Source organism: Haliotis asinina, chromosome 11, assembly GCF_037392515.1.
Source record: "Haliotis asinina isolate JCU_RB_2024 chromosome 11, JCU_Hal_asi_v2, whole genome shotgun sequence".
Classification (NCBI taxonomy): domain Eukaryota; kingdom Metazoa; phylum Mollusca; class Gastropoda; order Lepetellida; family Haliotidae; genus Haliotis; species Haliotis asinina.
The window spans coordinates 10,304,128-10,326,683 of NC_090290.1; the positions used below are offsets into that span (position 1 = coordinate 10,304,128).

The window sequence follows — 22,556 nt, forward strand, 5'->3', positions numbered from 1 at the left end:
TTGACCGAAGCACAGACCGATCCCGCAGATTGGAACGTTATTTAATACCACACTTGGCAACATTCAGGCTCTGTGGCGGCTGTCTGTAATTTAGGGATCTCGCTGGTCACCTCTCCCAACAAGTATGGGTTCCTGAAGACCACCTGTAAGCTGGATCTTTATATATCTGGATAACGGCGCTGACGCCATTTGCAAACCCACTGATACCATCAACAGATGAAAAATAAATAAGAATGTAAACAAAAAACGACCAAAGTTTCAGACAGATGACAATGCACAAGACATATTTATCTTGTTTATTTATCAAATCCATGAAAATACAAGGAATATCTACACATGTATCAACTGTTAGCTGTGGCTATTTATAGCATTCAAAATGACCATAAATCTATTAACAGGATTAAGAACAAACATATATACATTCTCAAGACACAAACTTGATAAATACTTCCTCAAAGACACATTCCTACTACAGACCTGTAGCAGCCTCTGACTTGTCCTACAGCACTATACCTTCGCCCTCAACGGAGTCAATCAATGTTCTGCTCGTACATTGGCCAGACATATTTTAAAATTCGTTCATGAATGAGCGGACAAAAATCTAAAAAAAATGTCATATTTTGGATTAAGATTTTTGCTAACTGAAACGAACTTAGGTCTGAGTTTTCACTCAAATTAGAGCTTTTACTCAAATTTGAGAAAACACAGCAAAATTTATTTCCCAGAATGAAGTGAAATCGATATTTAACTCAAACATAGCTGATAAATTGAGTTCGGTGGATAGATTAATTAAAACTTTATAGGCCGTTTTGTTTTAACTACACTTGACTTAACAATTCAGATGTTTCAATCTGGCAAATTACAGTTTAAACTTTGAATAAAAACTAAAGTTTGTTTGAGAACTTCGAGTCAGAAAACAGTTTAGGTTTCTTTCTGCCCAACTCAATGACTCACTGACTCACTGTTGCTTCGTATAGCTGTCATGTCTTTGTCTTTGTTCAAACTGTGGTCATCACTACTAACAGTGACAGGGCTTCTCACCTGTTTCTTTGATACAACACTGAATGTTCAGAAAAATCCTCAGTGCAATGCTGGCAAACGGAGAGAAGGAAGCTTGGTTTTACACGGTACTCAGCAACATTCCAACTTTAGAGTGTCAGGCTGTAAATAATTATGTCTGGAGCAGACAACTGGGAACTAATGACAGGTGCCAACATAGTCAGCAAGCCTGACCACCCAATCCTGTTCGTTGCCTCTGACAACATCCACTTTTGTGGCAAGCATGGGTTGCTGTAGACCTGGGGCCCCTTTCACAAAACTCTCGTAAGGCTAAGGTCTCGTAACTTTTCTTGTAGCATTCGTACCTCCTATACTGTAAACCTCCTATACTGTAACGTAGGAAGTAGGAATGCTACGATACGAGACCTTAGCCTTACGAGAGTTTTGTGAAAGGGTCCCCTGTTCTTCCCCATATCTTCACGGGTCCAAAGCAGGTAAAATAAATCATGCAAAATCACTGTAAACAATTGTAAATTGGTAGATGTTATTTCTGTATGAAATTGTGCATTTCGTGAGTAAAATCAATGAAAATCATTAAAACCATGACAATAATGTAAACAATCAGAACTTGGTTTAAAGTGAGCATGGTTTTACGTTGCTGTTAGCAATATTCCAGCAATATCACAGCTAGGACACCAGAAATTGGCTTCACACATTGTACTAATGTGGGAAATCAAAACTTTGTTGAAGGTGAGCATGGTTTAATGTTGCTCTTAGCAATATTCAAGCAATATCACAGCTAGGACACCAGAAATTAGCTTCACGGATTGTACAATTTCTGGTGTCTGCCCTGTGATATGGACTCGGTATTCAAGTTGACAAGGGAACACTTTTACCTTTCGGCAAATCCAATATCCCCTTTGTTAATAAGAATGTATGTTTATTGCTTCTCAGACCAATATCTTCCTTCTATTTTTTTCCCCTGAAACAGCCCCGTTCCATATGTCCAGGAACCAGCCTCTAAGAAAACCCCAGAACCAATGTTTGATAGAGTGAGCACCACACTCCTCTGCTAATACGAACCATAGTGTGGAGGTTTGATGTGTGTGAAAAGTCAGTGATGCTGGTCTTTGACGCTTACCACTGTTTTGAACACACAATCACAAACCTAAACAATAGGGGCTTACTTGAATTATAACAGACTCATACAACATAGTAAGGGAAGCAACTACGCAACAGTGAAGTGGTGCTTTAGACAACATATGTCGCTTTCACACTGTACAAGTGTTTAAAAGTTTCAACACAATACAGCATCATGCAAAACATTCCTTAAACTAGCCTCTCAATCAAAGTACACTGATGAACAAGAGTAAATTTGTTGCCAATAAGAAACAAGACCACGGACATAATCTCAAAATGGTCTCACAAACCAAGGTATAGTAGAGTATAGGGTCTGGGTGTAATCGTACTGTCCTGGCTGACAGAGGGTGTTCCTTGCTCTTGCACAGTAGGAACAGTCCACTGCCATTTGGACCAAAGTTTATCGACATATTTTCAATCGTGTACCGGAAGAAATCTCACTTTAAAATTACTTCATTATTATCATCAGCTGTTTCTGTTAAGTGATAATTTCTAAACTTTGTCCAAAGCCCATGCATCTGCTTGAGAGGGTTGCTGTCGAAGGACACTACGATCTCATATATCAAAACTGTCCTCTCATCGCAAGTCCGTCAGTGATGTCAAATTGCCTTTTCTATCACGAATTCAGGTGCAAGCCACACCTAGCAACCATTTTACCTATCCAATCCCCATAAAGAACCATTCACTGAGAATTAGTAGGTGAATGGCATCGACTCTTCATCGCTGTGACAACAATGTTTGACAGATGGGTAAGATGTTGATGAACCTTGAACAAGTCCCCAGTTCTCATCCCCTGGAGATTCTTATAGTCATATTCTTTTACAAGAGTTTCCAAAACATTTGCCAGATTGGCACCCGGATCTTCAGCCATGGCAGAAACTGACGCCAGTTCCCCAGTTGGTGTAGGTTTTCCTTTTGTATCAGCAACAGAGTCTGGTAGAAATACTGAATCTGATTGGCTAGAACTGCCTGAACTCTGTGATTGGCTATTTGGTTGGTCACATGACTCCGCTGCAGTTTCAGCTGTCACTTCAGGCTCAGCTTCAATACTGCTGTTTAGTTCATCTTCTGCTGAAATATTGAAATGTCAGATATAGGGAACATAGCAAGACAAATGTCAATATAGCAATTTATTACTCACCCATGGAAGATACTGCAGAGTAATATTTTTATGGCAATATTACACTAGTGTAACAACACTTGACGTATGATGTCAAAATGGTACAAAGTTGTGACGTCGCAATGCTAATGTCGCTGTCACAATTTTTATTAGACCTTGCTTGACTTGCGGAGAGCAGAGAGGCTTCACGCTGTAAGCACTATTTCGCCGCAGTTTGTGTCAATTTATGTTGGCGAGTAATATACAGAATACTAAACTCACTTCCATGAAATACCACTTTAATTAAAATTGTTAAAGATTTGGGATCAAACTCGGTTTAGCTCGTTTGATACCAATTCATTAACCTGTTTAATAAAAATGGTATTACACAGAAGGTTGTTTAGTATCCTCTGTATACAAGATATAACACTAACATTGATATATGATGACAATCACGTCTAGTCCAAACAATGTGACTAACATCTATCACACAAATTTAATACAAGTACATGTATGAACCATGGCAGCAAACCTGACAACCCTATCCCATTGGTCACATCCAGCACCTACTCAAATCCTTGATCAGGAGTTGCAAAACTTTACACAAGATGACACCGTTTAAAGTCAAATTAACTTATTGTAGAGGCCAGATGGACTAAACATTAATACCATTTCTCGGCATGAGTTCATCCAGAGCCACCTCCATGTCTGGAAGGGAGTCGGGTTCCTCTTCACGGGTTTCCTTGGTCTCCGTCTCACCATCCTCCTCTATTGTGTCAAGTGACTGCATTGGAGCTATGCTTGGCACTATCAACAATCGTAAAAACTTGAAATTACTTCAAAATTAGTGAGTGAGTGAGGTTTACGCCACACTCAGCAATATTCCAGCTAAAAGTTGGCCCTCTGTAAATAAATGAGTCTGGACCAGACAATTCAGTGATCAACAACATAAGCATCGATCTGTGCAACTGGGAACCAATGTCGTGTCAACCAAGTCGGCGTTGCCTCTTAAGACAAGCTTAGTCGCCTTTTATGGCAAGCATGGTTTGCTGAAAGCCTATTCCACCCCATATCTTCACAGGTCACTTCCAAATTAGCTTTATCACAGTTGTTACTAAGTAAGCTGAGGAACCTTGTTATGAAGTATAGAAATAGATACACAATTCCCTTCAGAAAATTTTAATGAAGTTTGGTTGGTTAGTTTGCTGATGGTGGTGAGTGAGTTAATCCAAACAATGATGCCATGAATTGAGATTGCCATAGACCCAAAATCACTTAACAAAATATGAAGTCTTGAAGTAACATTAAGTTTTAATTTGTCCCCAGCATTTATTTACCTTTGAAAATTGCACTTTCAGCCTTGTCTTCTTGATCAGATTCAGAATCTGTAGCCTTGGCATCCTTTGACCTTTTGACTTCAAGGTGCTGCTCAAGGTCATGCAGAACTCTGCGCACTGTGACGACCTTGGGCGACCTGATGGGAAGATTGTGGATGTCGACCTCTGTCAGTTTGCTCAGATCTCCAACAGTGTGGATGTTGCGGGCCTTTACCAGCTGACCCAGACCACGGGACCTGAACAGGTGGATTACATTAAAAAGTAGTCATTCAACTTAACAGATACGATTTTTCATTTAACCATCAAACAGATCTATATAATCTCTTTCATTCAACCACCAAACTCATATACATGTAATACTCTCTCATTCAACCACTAAAGTGACATAATCCTCTATCATTCAACCACTGAACTGACATAATCCTCTATCATTCAACCACTAAAGTGACATAATCCTGTATCATTTAACCAACAAACTGATATAATCCTAAATCATTTAACACGAAAGCTGATAATCCTCTATCATTCAACAAGACAACTGATATAATCCTCGAACATTCAACTACCAAACTGATAATCCTCTATCATTCAACCAGCAAACTCATATAATCCTGTTTTATTCAACAAAACTGACATCTGCTACAATTCAAGAAAACTCACAATCATTTACTCAACTACAGCAAAACAATCACGAAACAAATCCATTGATTTGGACAGGTTTGTTTGTGCATTGATGAACGCCGTCATATAGCTTCAATAATCCTGTGACAGCACTGAAAATCTTCTGGCCGAACATGGTTCAAACTGGCATTGTGTAGTCATAACATGGGGTGCAGTCCGGTGAGGTGAAATGGACACAACGTTGCACTGAAGAATATTTCACTCATATGACGACATGCACACACATGCATATGTATGGATGCATGTACTGCAGCTTGACCTGATTTAATGATTAAATGAATACTAATGCATAGCGTGACCATGTCATAAGTGGTTGGATCTAATATAGTAAAGGGGTGCACCTTTGTCAGTTGATTGTCAACATGTCCCAACAGCCAAGACAAGGCTGCCGTTTAACATCTCACTGTCGAGAAATCGTCAGCAATGTCCTAACTTCTGATACAGATGGTCTAATGTTTCCAATGTGTGTATGCTTCGTAAGAATATAACATTAAGAACTTTCTCAGGTCCACTGTTTAATGGAGTTATCTCGACAAGCAGCTGGTGCCATCTGACCTCCTGGGTCATGCATATGCAGAGAAGCTCAGGTGAAGGTGATCATACTTATGCTGCTTTTGTAATGCCAGTTCACTAAGATACTATGCCGCAGTTGAGCATGAATATCCCACTGAGACACATTATACTGTCTCCGACCAGTCATTGTACCCATCAATGCCCCACACCGTGACGTACTGTGATATAAAATAGTGACTAAGTAAGTTTTACACCACTTTTAGCAATATTCCAGCAATATCTCAGCAAGGGGCACCAGAAAATAGCTTACCATATTGTACTCATGTCGGGAATGAAACCCGGGTATTGGTGTGATTAGCTAACACTTGAACCACTAGGAAGCCCCTCTGAGCCTTGCAACATGCAAAAATACTGAAGATGTCAATAGTCATCTTACCAAACAGATGATGTCAGTTGAGGCAGGACCTTCGTGACGGACTCAGTGCAAGTGATGAGATCTGGGTACACAGGATCGGAGCTATTCAACTGTGACTCCTGCGTGCTCCGGTAGCTGGCCTGTGACTGGCTGGCTGGTGACTGGCTGGGCTGTGAGTCCACACCGCCATCAACGACCGTCTACAATAATATGGTGTATAAATCAGATGGATAGTGAGACTAGTTCCCTAACAGTCGTCAAAAATACATCATAATGATCCATGTCCATGCATTAGTGAGTAGCCAAATTTTAGTCTCAGCTTCCTGGGAAGTCTACAGCTGAAGCTGTGGTGACAGAACTTTCAAAGTCTAATTACCATGTCTAGTGATATGACAAGGGAATAGCCGTGGTTACACAGGTGTGTTCCCAGTTCATAAATTGAGAGAGTTTAGTTTTAAGCTGCTTAGAAATATTCCAGTAGTATCATGGCGGGGACACCAGACCTGAACCTGGGGCTTTGGCCAGACGAACAAAAGCTGTAACGACTTGGTTACCCCATCAACCCTACCTCATTTCTTTACAAGCTGGGCACTACAAGTATGGAAAACGACAAGAAGAAGACACGGTCATCAATAGCAGCGCATGAAAATCCTAAAAAAAAACCTCAGGTAGCAAGGCTGACAACTGAAAAATGTTGCTGACACTGTGAACATGTAACCAGCCCTGTCTTAAAAAAAGGAAACTGAGATAAGGTGTTAAAATACTCTTATCAAAGAATTACTTATAGTGAGGTAAACTTAAATATATGCAAAAGCAAATTTTACAGAGCATAGCTTAGTGGTCCCTGTTGATTCATTTAGTGTCACTGCCATGTGAATGAGACAAACAGGCAAAGTCAGAATTGTCAATATCTTTGGCAAGAATGGTCTCTACATGTTACTCATGCAATTAGCAGAGGGGATTACAAACACTTTGTGTGAAAGCAAACATGCGCAGCAAGAAATTTAACAAATATAACTTGATCACTGAAATCATTCTTTAGACCAATCACGTTTAGTGTTAGATAAAAGGGTAGACTGACCTGTTGAGGGTACAGTTTGATTAATAATGAACCATGATGTCACCTAGCTACCACAATTGAAAATTATTTTCAAAATATCACTCGCAGAATATACACCCATGGAAAATGGATTGGTCCACATGGCTGACAATACAATAACGTTGTAAGTTCTCCATGTAACTAGCAAGCAGCAGGCCACTGGGCAGACGCTATTTCATACGCTGTCAATATCCCCCAACACAATGGTTTCCTGCTTGGTTCCAGTTTTTATACCCAGGACATTCATGTCCTGACGACTATGTGAAACATATTTCTGATGTTCCCTGCCATGATATTGGAGAAATGTTGCTATGAAACCATACTCAGTCTCTCACTTCATTTTAACATGAGAGTTACACCACAGCCCGGTCGCTGGTGATAAACTAATCAACAGGACCCAAGCTCTGATTGATTGCACGAAGTAACTGGTTTCATGCCCACTTCCCATTGAATTTTCGAAATCTGTGCAGGATTTTTAATTCACAATCATTCTGTTTGATACTGCCATCACGTTTAGTTGTCAGTGAGATAATACTAAAGACGACATTACACTGTCACTTGACACCTGACAAACTTGAAGGTGCTGAATTCTGAGATGATACAATCAATGACATCATTCTCTCACAAGTTGTTGATGTAATGATAACTGAATTTTACATGCCGGAGACACTGACCCAGTTATAAGTGTCACAGTTCGGCAAATGTGTAATATTTACCAGAACTGTATTTTCAATAATTATCAATGTTTAAAAAATTATGGAAGTTCTTTAAGAAATTAAGTACTCGGAGACTGATTCAAACATTTAGTGATAAATTTGTCACCATGTTATGTCATCACATTACATTCATTAAAAGAATAAAAGAAATGCTGGTTGTCTAATGAGAGGTTTAACGCAAATTTGAAACACTGTCATGTTTATTACACATAGGCATTGCCAAAATCACAAAAAGCCAATCAAAAAAGTTGCTGCTGAAGCAAGGAAGATATATATATCTATATGTGCATTCACTTCAACAATAAGAGACATATGTTTAAAGCTGCTAAGAATCTCAAGCTGCTGTTATCAAGTTGTGTTGATATATTTCATTCCAAAACAATCACAAGTATAATTCAAAATGTCCATGAATATGCAGAGATATGAAAGATGAAAGATGAACCTTCTTAGGTCTGCTATGTGGGGCACGCAGGTTGTTGGTAGGTCTTCGTGGAACTGTGAACAACTGCTGTGAACAAATTGAAAGCAAAGCTCATGCATTGAACAGAGCAAAGCAAAGGCAAGCAAAGACGTAAAACAAGATTAGGAAGAGCAAAGCATGTCTTAGGTAAGCATCAGAAAGCAAACAATGAGGCCAAGCTTCAACAGATCAGAACCTAGTAACAAGCAATTGCAATCAGGCGCAATAAGATGAAACAATAGTTCCAACTGAGGCCAAGATAGCAGATTTAATTGACAAGCAGAGAAGCAAAGAAACTGCAAGGGAGCCAGTGTATGTCTTTGTCTTGGTCGTACTGTATTGAAACACAGGGCAGAGATACAAGCTGTCATCTGATTGGCTACCTTTCCTGCAGCACTCCTGGACTTGAAGTCGATGCTGACGCTCCGGTGAGGGCTTTCTCCGCTGATGATGGGTTCAGCAAATGACACCCGCCTCTGTAATGTACATGCGAGTTACATAAGCATTCTATTGTTGCACACACCCAACTGACACTACAAGAATGCATTCCTACCATCACACTGGACAAGGTCAATGTTTGCTTGGTAATGTCTTGAACAGCTGCAATCCAGTATATTAATTTCGTCTGGGCTAGACAAACCCATGATCAAAATGACCTTCACTGTTGAGGTAAAATGACACACTGAACTGTGTCCACCAGACTGGACATTTCCTGTCTTTCAGCACCTACCACCAGCATAAGTCAATGAAAATCAGTTCTAATGCTATCTATCACTTTTCACAAAAAAATGTCTGATCACAAACATGTATATTAACCTTGCTCAAAAGTTGTATGGATATCAAGTTCCTACATATCAAACAGAATAGATAGCGGTCACAAAAACATCCTTTCTGTGAAACATTACTGCCACATCAGTCGTAATCGGCACTAGCAAATATGAAAATGTAATTCCAAGCTATGCTTCATTGAAGTCACTGACACCCAACTTGTGGCTAAAAATACCATTGGACAGCGGAGGCACTGTAGAGCTTTATTAAGTAAATGTTCACCTACTAGCACCAAGTGCAACCTGAGATGAAAACCTAGTTGCACCAAATTCCATTTGCACTGATTTTATTGTGATATGTAATGAAAGAAATATGCTACTGAATTATTCAGATGTCTTATTCAAAGGTTTACTCACTGAAAACTGTCTTGCACCTAGTTAAGTAAAACTAATAATGAGGTTGCACTTTGAATTAATGAGTTGCACCACTGAAAGCAACAAAGCACTAAATTTGCTTCTGGTGGTTTCAATAACGTTTGTTAACAATGCCGGTGCAAACATAACTGCAAATTTAGTTAAAACTCCAAGAGTGATTTTACTAAACATATTCTCTGACTTACCTCCCATAAATCATTCTTCAAGTGAAAGCATGGTTCAATTCAAAAGAGAAATTTACACAGATATAATCAAATGACACAAAATGTCAATGTTATTAAAAAGTCTATTCTGCAAAGAGCAAGAGTTTATAAATATTAAAGGAACGCACGCACGCACATTTTCCTAAGTTCTTAATGTAATTATGATGCATACATTTCTTAAATGGTAAACAATCATATCAAAAAGCTAAGTCGAATTCACCACAGTATTTGTAAAGTGAGAAATATCAATCAAGTCTCAGTTAATTTGTATTTGCCGATATTTTCGCTTGGCAAAAGCCGGAAAATTAAAATTGGTGTCAATTTGGAGGATATGGAACATGCTAATAAAACATTTTTTCATGAATCCTCTGTCAATAAGCCTGCTTCACCTCCACACACACCTACTTCACACCTGATCACAAGATATTTTTTCAAGATTGTTCAGGAACAAATATCGCATCATGAAAAGTTCAGGCTTATAAGAAATAATCACCACCCCCAGCAATGTTTTAACTCACCTTGGAAGGGGGTGATGGAGAGTTGACTGGTGTGTCCGAAATCAGTCGACGCTTCTTCAAGATCCCAGCACTTGGGGAGGCACTCGGTGAATGAAACTGGAAAACTTTGATTGGCTGAAAGTCAGGGTCACATGGCCTCTTTGAAGGGCTGCTGTTGTCGGTGGAGTTCTTCTGCTTCAGTATGCTACGTCTCACTATACTCATTCCACGATCAGCCAAGCGGTTTCTGGCCCGAATTCTATTCAAGCTGAGCACTTTTGAATCAGAAAAGCCACGATGAGCATGGATCACTTTGCGCTTGGGCTTTTCTGCAGATTTCCTTGGGGTATCATTCAGAGGATCAATCTTAGGTCGAACAGGAGCACTAGCAAGACTTGTATTTTCATCACTCGTTTCAGTAGCAACAACAGAACAAGATTCATTTTTTTCTGAATCATTTTCACTTTTTTCTAAACTAGTTTCAGTCTGTTCTGGAACAGATTCATCATTATCTGAACCAGTCTTATTTGGCTCTAAACAGGATGCACTTTGTTCTAAACCAGTTTCAATTTTTTCTGAACCAGTTTCAATTTTTTCTGAACCAGTTTCCACTTGTTCCAAACCAGTTTCAGTTTCTACAGCACTTCCGGAATTATCATCTGTTGCCAAGGCAACCACATCACAATTGCTGGTGATTTCGTCTCTATCATCTGTTTTAAATGTACATTTTGTGTCAACTTCCAAAACTGTTTTTGAATCATTTTCCTCAAGAATTCTCTTTGGTCTGGGAGATGGTCTCTTTCTTGTCCTTACCAAAGTTAAAGGTGAAACCTTGGACACAGTTTTACCTGCTAATTTGGCTCGTGCTCGTAAAACCAGTTTTGATGACCGTAGTCGTACACTGACTGGAGAGGAGACTTTTGGCTTTGACATGTTCCTCTTTCGTTTATTGCTTCTAGAAACATCTTTACCAGGAGGCACTGGGCTTGCCAAACTACTTATTATTTCATCCACCTTTCCTTTGATTTTGTCATGCTCAGCTGCCCGGGGAGAGTCCTTACAAAACGACAGGTCCAGATTAACAAACATGGACTTATTTTGAGTCTGTGATGACTCAGTAACATCCATTGGACTGTCAACTTTATCACTTTCTTTATCTTTGTTCTTTTCCTGTAAAAGAACTGTTTTTGCTGCACTGCATTTGCTCTCTGTCCATTCATTTGCATCTTCAACACTTGAATCCTCAGATTTTTTGTCTGACATTTTGGAAATAGACCTTTTTCTTGCAGCTTCTATCTTCTGTTTGGTGGTACTGCGTCTCACAGGAGCTGGTGAGGGCTTGGCAGAGGGCGTCTGCTCGCCTTCCTTAGATATATCCTCACTGGACATTGGGCTTTCTTCTGGTGTCTGCTCATTTAGTGCCTTGGAACTGTCGAACTCCATTCCAACAATAATAACCTCTGTACCTGGCTGACTTTCCTCTGTCTGTCTATCACTTTCCTTTGAGTCAGTACTTTCAGAATTCACAAAGCTCTCCTCCAAAATAATTGGTGTCTCTTTTGAACCAGATGTAAATGCAGGATGAATCATTTCCTGACCAGGTTCAACCATCTGGGGTTGAATTCTCCTCGGCTTCTTTCCCTGTGAGGAAGCAGAATCATCACATCCAGAAGTGGCACTGGAGCTTACTGGACAGGATGCAGCATCATCTTGAGTTGGATTCCTGCAAGTCTGCTTGACCTGGGATTCAGATTTGGTCTCCTCAACAACATCGGCTTTTAATTCATCCCCTTCTTTCTGGATACAGTCATGGTCCAAATCTACTTTCTCTAACTCTTCAAGATGGTTTTTCTTCCTTGTCTGAGACTCGAGGTTTTCTGACTCGGTCATCTCAGTGGCTAGACTCTTCCTTGTTCTCTTCCTCTTGGGTGCATCTTTTGCCTTCTCCTCAGTCTCCTCTAAATCAGTTTTATTTCTTCCTTGCCTCTTTGACGCAGACTTTGATTGACTAAGTTGAGACAGAGGAAGATCTTCCTCTTCCTCATCAACATCTGCTTTCCGTTTTCTTCCTCGTCTGGGTTCACTCTTCTCCTGACTGTCCTGCTCTGACTGTGAACTAGAAACGTCAACTTTTCGCGTTCGTCCAGATTTCTTCCTAACCTCCTCTTTATTTGTACGAGGCAACATATCTTCCTCATTCTCAGTATTCTTCTCCTGAGAGCCATCTACCTCTTCGCTTTCTTTCAAACCTTTTTTTTGTCGTCCAACCTTCTTCCTGCCCTCCTCTTTTCCATTTATCAACACATCTTCCACTTTCTCAGTCTCCTTCTCCTGAGAGCTTTGTAGGTCCTCAGACTGTTTCTCCAACCTTTTCTTGGCACTAGGAGGTCGTGCACTCCTTCTGGAAGGAGTACTATCAGCAGTATTCTCAGACTTTGATATTCCATCAACTTCAAACCCATCGAAAGTCTTCTTCTTCCTCTGTCTCGGTGTCCTCCTCAAATCTTCCAAACCCATTTTCTTCGGCGTATCCTGCTTCCTCCTCCTAGATGCTGGTTCTTCAGCTAGAGTGGACACAAGGTCAACCTTATAAGACCCCTCAGACGATACAGTCTCAGCTTCTGAACTTGCCTGTGAGCTCTGACTCGAACTGGTGCTCTGAGAGTTGCTGGAAGCAGATGTGCTCTGAGAAGAACCTTCTTTCAAGGTTGATATTGAGTCTGGGTTGTATGCAGTGATGGGGTCATTTGGACAAGTTTCAAACAGCTCCTCAGTAAATTTGTCCCCTGTCTCCGTATCTGCTTCCTTGGCTTTAGGAATTTCAGAACTCTGAGAAGTGGAATCTTGAGAACTCTTTACTGAGTCCGGATTGAGGACAGTAACACTGTAGTTGGAGGATGAACTCGATGCATTAATCAACTCCTCTCTCTGTCCAAAGCTCAAAATGCCCATCGAATCAGGATCAGAATTTACAGATATCTGTGAGTCTGGTCTCTCTCCCGATATTTTTGGATACACAGGACTAAACTGGGATTCCATCGTTTCAAAGTCCTCACTGGTGTCTGCTGTCGGAAACCCTTGCGAACACGGAACATCAGTACTTTGCAATGTGCTGTCATCAGTAACTGACAAGGGTTCCTTGAACAGAGCCTTTGACACTGATTTTTCAGGAGAACCATGAGACAACACATTTATCTCTTCAGAAGTCAGTTTCTTTATTTTCAAAACAGGCGTCCCGAGCTTAACATCATTTTCCTTTTCATCCAATTCTTGGTCCTGACTTGCAATTTTGTCACATTCGCCAAACAAGTTGCGACTGGAGGGGAGTGATAACGGTCCAGGCAGAACACTGGATGAATCTTTCACCGGTGTCTCCTCGATTGAGGCATTAATATCAGGGGAAAACAGATTCTTTTCACTAAACTTAGAGGGGGACTGTGTGTCTTCAACGAACGAGTGGGACAACTTGTTTGACAAGTGCGTGCCCTTCGATGGAGACATTGTATCTTCAACTACTGAATGCAACAGCGATACCTCCATTGTGGTTGACAACTGAGTATCAGGAACAAAAGATTCATCAGGAGACTTGGGATCTAACACTGGACTCTTTCCTTTGGCAGGTGACTTCACCAACCATTTATCCAAACTACCAGCTTGAGAGCTCTTGCTTCGATCTCGGCTATTGTTGGGTGACTTCACGGAACTTATCACCTCCTGGCTGAGAGACTTTTTCCCTGGTGACCTTGACCTTCGTTCAGGTGGGGACTGACTGATTGATTTGAATGGACTGAAATGATCCACATTTCCTTCCTGGGAATTCTGAGAGCTACTTGTCGAGTTTCCAGATTCTTTTACGCATTCTTCCTCACACTTGCTCCCCACTGTGGAGTCACTTTTACCCTGGGATGAACTGGATGAACTTCTCAAGTTATTCAACCACTGATCACCGAGTGCGTGCATAAGGTTCTGCTTCAAGGATGGACTCGCTGAAGGATCACTGGAGTCATTGTTACAACTTGACCTGATGGACTCCTCATCCTTACTTCGTCTCACTTTTGAATCTTTATCACCATCCTTGTCTTTTGAGCTCTCAATATCATTTTTGGTCAGCTTTGATTCCTTTTCTGTTAATTTTGGATCTTTCTCATTTGACTTCTGCTCCTCGTCTGACTGTTTTGTATCCTTCCTGGACCTCAGAGACCGGAGGGTTGGAGGTACATTGGGTGGACTCTTCATCTCAGACTTTTCTCCCTCTTTTTCCTGACTGTCATCCGTGCTGAATCGGACTGACCGCCGCCTGCGACCCCTCTTTACATCGGACGTGGTTTCATCAGCAAGAGACTCTGTGCTTGAAGACTTGGGTACAGTGGCTGTAACCTGAAGGCAGAGATCACACATCAGTGAGTGATAAAGCGAGTGAGTCGTGTTTTAAGCAGCACTTAGCAATATTCCAGCTATATGGCGTCAGTCTGTAAATGATTGAGTCTAGACAATAAAGTGACCAACAGCATGATCATCGATCCACGCAATTGGGAACCACTCACGTGTCAAGCAAGTCAGTGAGACTGACCACCCGATCCCATTAGTTGTCTCTTGCAACAACTTGGATTACTGAAGGCCAGTATCCTCACCCAGACCTTCACGGGTCAGTTAAGTCAATGATGTGAGAGAAGAATATATTAGCTCTACTATCACTTGTGAAAAAGAACAAGTGTATGGTGTTGATAATCAGTATCATAGTTGGATCAAAATTTGAACGATTAATTATACGATCCCAGTATGTCTAAGGGCGTCAACTCTGCAACTGCGTTGATCTGGACTACAGACTTAACTAAAATTCTGACAAGTTTCTGACTATTGCACTGTATTCTTACCTTGTCATGCTCAAGGTTTTGTGACTGGCTTGAATTTATGACTATGACTGAATCATTTGACTGTGGCTGTGACTGCATTGTGACGGAACTGAAAAAACAAATCCACATACACAATCAAAGCCAAACACATTCGCTTTTGGTTGTTGTTGTTATTACGCTGCACTCTGCAATATACCAGCAGTCTGATGGCGGTTAAAAATTGACGAGACTGGACCAGTCAACCATGTGATTGATTGATATCATCATCCATGACGTAAGGGGAAATAGATCAGCTAGCAACAACAGTAACCAGACCATATGCAGTCAGCTATGGTAACAATGGCATATTCTTGTTGGCAAGTGCTTTTTCGTCATTTTCAGCAACATTCCAGCATGATCAAGCCAGGTGATAGCAGAAACATTTTGTACTTATGTAGTGTTTCATTACTGTTTCATGCCAAACTCAGCAATAATTCCAGCTATATGGCAGTTGTTTGTAAACAATCAAATACTAACCAAACAATCCAGTGATCAACAGCATAAGCATTCAATCTACGCCACCATGATATGATGGCGGTTATCCATAAAGTCATAAAACAGAACCACATGAAATCAATTAGTTGCCGTTTGTGAATCTTCAAGAATCAATTTTGTTTGATTCTGGGGACAGCTAGGTCTCGGTTAACAAATATAATATGCCATGTTTCGGGGCAAAATCAAATTTTTCATGTTTTCAAATGACATAATATTGAAAATAATATAAATTCACAGAGATGGTTTCTGAGGGGGAACATCATGATCCCCTGGTTTTCAAATAGTAATTTACGTTTTCATAAGACTAAAAACAAAAATGGTTACAATTGGTACTCACTCCTGCTGTGTGTCTGTGTTAAACTGGGAGGCCATTAGCGATACGTCCTGAGAGAGGTCAAGATTGTTATACATCACCGGGATGGTCCTGTAGGAAACAACAAGCAATGAGCAAGTGACAGGAACTAATCTATCAGGAACAATGTTGAGACTAAAACAAAATAGTTGTTTCCTGTATAGGCCAAAAACAATTGCTTCGTCTTATCTGTTTCTCTTCCTAACTTCTTTTGTAAAGGAAAAATAGCAATCATACTTTCAGTGAAACCTTTCATAGGACAATAAAGTGTGGCATATTCAAGACCATGACTGCTTTACCTATAGTCATGCCTGCCTAAGGACACTCTCCAAATGTGCAGAAAAATGCAGTAAAGCCAAAATTAATCGTGGAAGTAGCAGCATAAACATAATACCTTGCTTCTGAAACACTAAAAACAGCAACTTTAAATCGCTGAAACTGGATGAACATTGAAGACCTTGCCACTTTGGTGTGCACATGGCAGAGGAAGTCTTGACTACACGTGGATATCTTCCAGCTTGGACAAAAGTTGCATTACCTTTTAAAATAAATCTGTTGTGCTATTTGACATTTATTATCATCATCATACTTGTGTGCACACTTGTTTCGCTTACTTTCCATTCATATGAAGTGATTGACAGAAACATATTTCGATGTATTCAATGTTTTTCTACGAGCAAGATTGCTTGAAAATTTGAAGGAAGCGGGGATCATAATGCACATGCATAGTAGAGGTAAAAGTTTGCTGATACAAATATGTTGCAGTTTCATAGTCTTTCGTTGCCATTTTTCCTGTTTCAGTAGCAAGGTAATATGTTTATGCTGCTACTTGTTGGCGTTCTTCTTCACAGTGGGACAGTTCACTTTGGTAGGCCAACATAGTGAAATACAAAAAACTCACGCTACTGTTACAAAACTAGAAAACTGTGACATGAGTTTCCGAGGACGACACATTGCAGCTGTTCTAAAATTTGAACTTTCATATTAATGACAGCAGGATGCAATACTTGAGAGAGGAAAGACACTCGGACTTCATGTTTGTACATGTGATGGGGACACTGACCTCCTCTCTTTCATCACCTCCTTCTGGTGCTCTGTCAAAACTCGCTTCTTCTTGGGTGACGTCTTGATGACCACAAAGTCCTGAAGACAATCCACAACCAATCAGCACCACTGACAGACTATGACATAACAGCATGCAGAATCCACAAAACATCACAATTCAGAGACAACCAGCCACAGTTAATAACATTCGTTTCTGACAACCCTAGCACTCAACTCTACTTTTCTTATGCAGTAAGCGAGTTTAGTTTAACACAGCCTTTAGCACTATTCCAGCAATATCACTGCAGTGACACCAGAAATGGGTTTCACACTTAGTACCCATGTGGGAATCGAAACTGAGTCTTCGGTGTGACGAGTGAACACTTTAACCACAAGGCTTTCCGATCGCCACTGGACTTGCCAGCATCCTGGTAATAACCTGAGATAAACATAACATAGCAGCATGTTACATAGCAACACCGACAATCACAGTATTCTGTCCAATGATACTGCACGTTACTAACAATATGGTGCCTGCACGTGTTCTTGTGTCCACCATCTGGAGGACCAACCATTGCATGAGTGGGTCCTGTACTGGCCACTAGTGGTTATGACAACACTGAAAAAGCCTGCAAGTAGTGTTTGTTCCAAGGTTTATACACCTGGTCACAAGTGGGGATCAATCCAGGCACTTTTTTGCTTACAAGCGTGGTGCCCTAGACAGTTCACCCACCTTGTCCCATTACCATTGAACAGATTTTGCACAGTATAATGGGTAATGCTGGTATCTGGTATGGACACTGACCTCATAACAGTCAGATAGGCAAATGAGTACGTTTTACGCTCCTGTTTGCAATATTCTAACACCAAGTGACAGGGGACACGAGAAAAGGGCTTCATACATTCTGCCCATGTATCGAATCAAACCTGGGTCTTTTGAATTACAAGCAAATGCCTTTACCACTAGCCTACCCCACTGCCCCATTTAAACAGGAACATATCACAAATAGTGATTGATACTGAGAGCAACAATACAAGCCATCATGTAACAAGCTACTTATTATGACTGTCAATTGCAGTCAACAGCCGCTTACAAGCATAGGTTGCTCGGCACCTGTAAAGCATCAAATATCCCAAGAAAGAAGTATGTGTATCCATACCTCATCTCTGAAGTCGTTGACGGAGAGTTTCTTCTTGGCTGTGCCAACAGGCCTTACATCAGGAGGGGGCAGTTTGGCAGGGGACTTTTTGATATTGGGGGAAACTGCCTTGTGCATGAAGCTGCCCACAAGCTTGTGTGGAGAGGGTAACCCTGGGAGGCGAGCGTCCGGGGTGAACGAGTCCATCTGGAAATATTATTTTGATGTAAAATTGCCACTATTCTTGAATAATAATCACCTGAAATAGAACTGCTTGACTGATCTCAGTTTTCAATGTAAGGTTTTATACACAAAACTAACACACCTAAAGCAGACGTATTCCTCACAACTGACAGTTCAGTATAATTTTCAGTTCAGAGAATCAGTAATGACAATAACCACATTAGGAAGTCAGTAACCATGGAAACCACATCTGCCACTACGAATGATAACATGGTGAATCAGTAACCATGGTAGCCACAACCAGCACGAGAAATCGCAAAATGACTTGCGAATTTTGCAATATATAAACCTAATTGCACCTGAGGAAATTTGCTGAATTTATCAAAATGATTCCCCTATGAAATTAACAAAATACATGTTGCATCAACCAATCCATCAATTCTCATCCTCATTACAAGCATGGAGATGAATTCTACTCCAAATCTCAAGGGGAGATGACTCTAGAGGTCTACCTGACTGTACTGGCTGAAGGGTGTCTCCTCGATGACGTTGGTGTCAGTCTGCACCCACCCCGGTAGCATGATGGGAGTCTTGTCCTTCACCTTCATCAACACGGGTCTACAGCAAACATCAGAGAACTATAAACATGTGACAGATCATCCAGCTGTTGAACAGCAGTTTGGACTTGTCAAAAACTGCATTCCGCGTCCTCCGTGTCTGATGCTGACCATCTCTCCCTACCTTTAACACCCACTATAGCAGGAATACTCTATCCAAGACTGCAGTACATCCAAGATATTTTGAGGGTAGAGACTTAAAGGTCTTTTTTCAAACTGGATCTTCTGACAAGGGAGATTTAGGTAACTGATAATCATGGTAACAACAGGAAAGCCTTCTGTACACCAAACATAGGTCACAAAGATATAAAAGTTCAACAATCAAGCATCTAAAAATCAGAGAAAGAAATTTGAACTTTGACGTTTACTAGCTGTGAAAGTAATGACAAAAGAATTCAACCAAAATATTTTCAAAACTCCATCAACTCTTTGAGCATCTGTGACTGGGCTCTGGCAGCTGTTGATGATTGACAATTTTCCCGCCAACTCAAATGTTGTAACATGCACATTTTAAGTGTGACAAAATGACTTCAGCGTCATGTTCAAATTTCCAAGATGACTTTCCGTTTGCACAGTCTGATAGGTTCAAAATTGCAGACCTAAATTCCCCTTTACTTTCTCACTGAACAGATTAAGATGAGGTTGAAATGAAACGGAGAAAGAAGGAACTCAAGCAGACACCAGCTAAGGGAGACAACTCAGATGATGTTGACCCACTCACTTGAGATCCTCAGGGTAGATGAGTGGGGCAGCGTGACTGAAGGTGGCCTTCCACAGGATGAGGGACTGATTCTTGATCTGTCGGCGAGGGTGCAGCAACGTCTCCTTCAGTAGAGGCGACACACATGTCAGGAACTCTGTGTCATACGGCATCGTATATCGACTCTGGATGCAGGTCGAGATATCCAACCACAGCTTTTCCAACTGAAACAGTAGCCACTTAATGACATCAACAACAAATGAATATCAAGGCAGGTTAAACACTTAGACATAACTGCTTCAGTGAAAGTCATGGTTATGTTACAGTGTTGGGACTTGGCTGAAATGACATAATTGACAATTGGTTTATCACTTTCAGTCATTGAAAAAAAACAATTGGTACCCATCACTTTTCAGATTTTTTATTTCAGATTGTAACTGCATGGAAATTGCTACCTAAATGATGACTAATATATCTTCAACATAAACCTTCTGTGCTCTTCAAGAAATATTAAGACTTTCAGTTAGTAAAGTCAGTTTTCTGAGAACTAAATATGTTTTCAAGACAAGTTTCCATTGTCAAGTGTTTCAAACACTAAAAACAGTAGTTCCTAATCATTTGTGTTCAGTTATGAGAAAATGTGATCAACTGCTTGGTCGATTGGTCAATTTGAACAATCTTTTATTATTTACATTAATCAGAACACAACTGGTGTGATACTGAGCAACCAAACATCGAAACAAATGATATTGCAGTATTTGGGATAATGATTATCACATCCTGGCTTCAGAAGGGAGGTAACCCTTTTAGGCAAATGGGGAGTCTTTCAACAGACACTTAATGAACATCAAGAAGTCATGGCCCAATTCAGTTTGAAATCTGGGTGAATCTCATCCCTTCTTAGAAGCGAGTGAGTTTAGTTTCACGCAGCACTTAGCAATATTCCAGCCATATGGCAGGGGTCTGTAAACAATCGAGTCTAGACCAGACAATCCAGTGATCAACAGCATAAGCATCAATCTGCGCAATTGGGAACTGATGACAAGTCGACCAAGTCAGAGAGCTTGACCACCTGATCCCTCTTACAACAAGCATAGTATAGTCAGTCGCCTCTTATGGCAAGCATGGGTTGCTGAAGGTCTATTCTACCCCTCTTCTTCAAAGATAATCTGTCACATTATTCAAAATATTCTGATATTGGCTAAAAATAGGTGTTTCTATAACAGGTTGGACAAAACTCAATAAGTTCATGAGGTTTTTTTTACTGTTTTTTATGACCAGTATTAAAAACACAAGTCATTCATTCTTCATTATAGTAGGATTTCTCAGAGAACTCGGGTTGCGCATCTGACAAAATTCCAGATATCAGATGCAAATATATATCACAATAAAAGATTCTTAATCAAAACATTTGTCATTCCCACTTCATAAGAATGGAAAGGCCACATCAACTCAGTGCACCTAGAGGCAGTAAGAGTTGTATGTTCCCTGGGGAGTTGAGACTGACAGCAATATGACGTTGAGATTGACATCCGGTCATCGAGGGGAAAATACCAGTGAGCATCTACTAGTTGAATAAATAAATGCGCTAACTATATATATTCAAATAATACTATGACAATAAACAACACAACAAATATGGAAGTTGGAAGTATAAACTTTGACACATTTTTCAGTGTCTTATCTGTGAGGGAAAAGCATTATTTTATTGTTTAACCTTTTGTCTGTTTTGTGGGGAACAAAAAGAAAGAACAGTGCTCTCTGACTATTCTTCCTACCTTCTGCATGAATGCTGCATTAAACAACTTGCTGCACGTCTTCCTGCCTGACGCCGAGAAGAACCAGGAAGTGGGCGTGGCCAGCTGTCCAAGCATCCTTGCGATGATGGTCGACACAGTGATATGAGTGAACAACGTAGACAACACGTCCACAAGAAATGTAGCTCCTGCCGTCACATTTGCTGGTTTCTGCAACAAGAGGATATCTGCATGCACATAAACTATTCCAGATTCAAAGATAGAGTACAGACCAGGACTGCAACATATGTCATATTTGGGATTTCACTTTCTTAGTAAAGTACAAATTCTAGTACTTTTTTCGGTTGAGTCCCATCCGGGATTTGAACCCGCACCCTCAGAGTCAGGCACCTAATCGCCAGCACACAAAGTCAGCCGCCTAGCCCACTCAGCCACCGCGACTTCCAGAAAAATGAAAGTCGGACAACTGGTAGTCTAGACTGCGTACTTTGTGTACCCCTCTGATGAGTGTAAATTGGCACGGCTCCCACGGCCAAAAGCTATGATTACACGATGCCATTTAGAAAGTGGTCAAATGCAACATATGGCTGAGCGGACTAGGCGGCTGACTTTGTGTGCTGGCGATTAGGTGCCTGACTCTGAGGGTGCGGGTTCGAATCCCGGATGGGACTAAACCGAAAAAAGTACTAGAATTTGTACTTTACTAAGAAAGTGAAATCCCAAATATGACATATGTTGCATTTGACCACTTTCTAAGTGGCATCGTGTAATCACAGGACTGTTTGTTTAAAAACTTTATGTAGCACCCTTTCCATTTTAACTAGCCCAGTTAAGGTGATTTGATTTTCACGCCGCATACAGCAATATTCCAGCTATATGGTGGCTGTCTTCTATCGGATAAGGACCAGACAATCCAGTGATCAACAGAATGAGTATGAATCAGCACAAATGGGAACCGATGATGTATGTCAACCAAGCCAAGCCACCAATTCTGACCATCCGATCCCTTACGACAT

General features: G+C 40.7%; 1 protein-coding gene across 1 annotated transcript in view; it reads right to left on the minus strand.

The window, feature by feature from the left end:
• Nucleotides 1-283: 283 nt before the first annotated feature.
• The window catches only part of LOC137255195 (telomere-associated protein RIF1-like), a 41,167-nt gene continuing 18,894 nt past the window's right edge, over nt 284-22,556 (minus strand). Inside the window, exons 21-34 of the mRNA XM_067792604.1 lie at nt 21,562-21,750; nt 19,805-20,007; nt 18,979-19,084; nt 18,305-18,490; nt 17,164-17,243; nt 16,086-16,172; nt 15,236-15,323; nt 10,383-14,738; nt 8,843-8,935; nt 6,206-6,384; nt 4,576-4,811; nt 3,908-4,045; nt 1,525-3,210; nt 284-1,329 (exon numbers count right to left, since the gene is read on the minus strand). Coding sequence (XP_067648705.1) covers nt 2,822-3,210; nt 3,908-4,045; nt 4,576-4,811; nt 6,206-6,384; nt 8,843-8,935; nt 10,383-14,738; nt 15,236-15,323; nt 16,086-16,172; nt 17,164-17,243; nt 18,305-18,490; nt 18,979-19,084; nt 19,805-20,007; nt 21,562-21,750 — 6,330 coding nt within the window. The 3' untranslated portion in view covers nt 284-1,329; nt 1,525-2,821. The remainder of the gene's footprint in view (nt 1,330-1,524; nt 3,211-3,907; nt 4,046-4,575; nt 4,812-6,205; nt 6,385-8,842; nt 8,936-10,382; nt 14,739-15,235; nt 15,324-16,085; nt 16,173-17,163; nt 17,244-18,304; nt 18,491-18,978; nt 19,085-19,804; nt 20,008-21,561; nt 21,751-22,556) is intronic.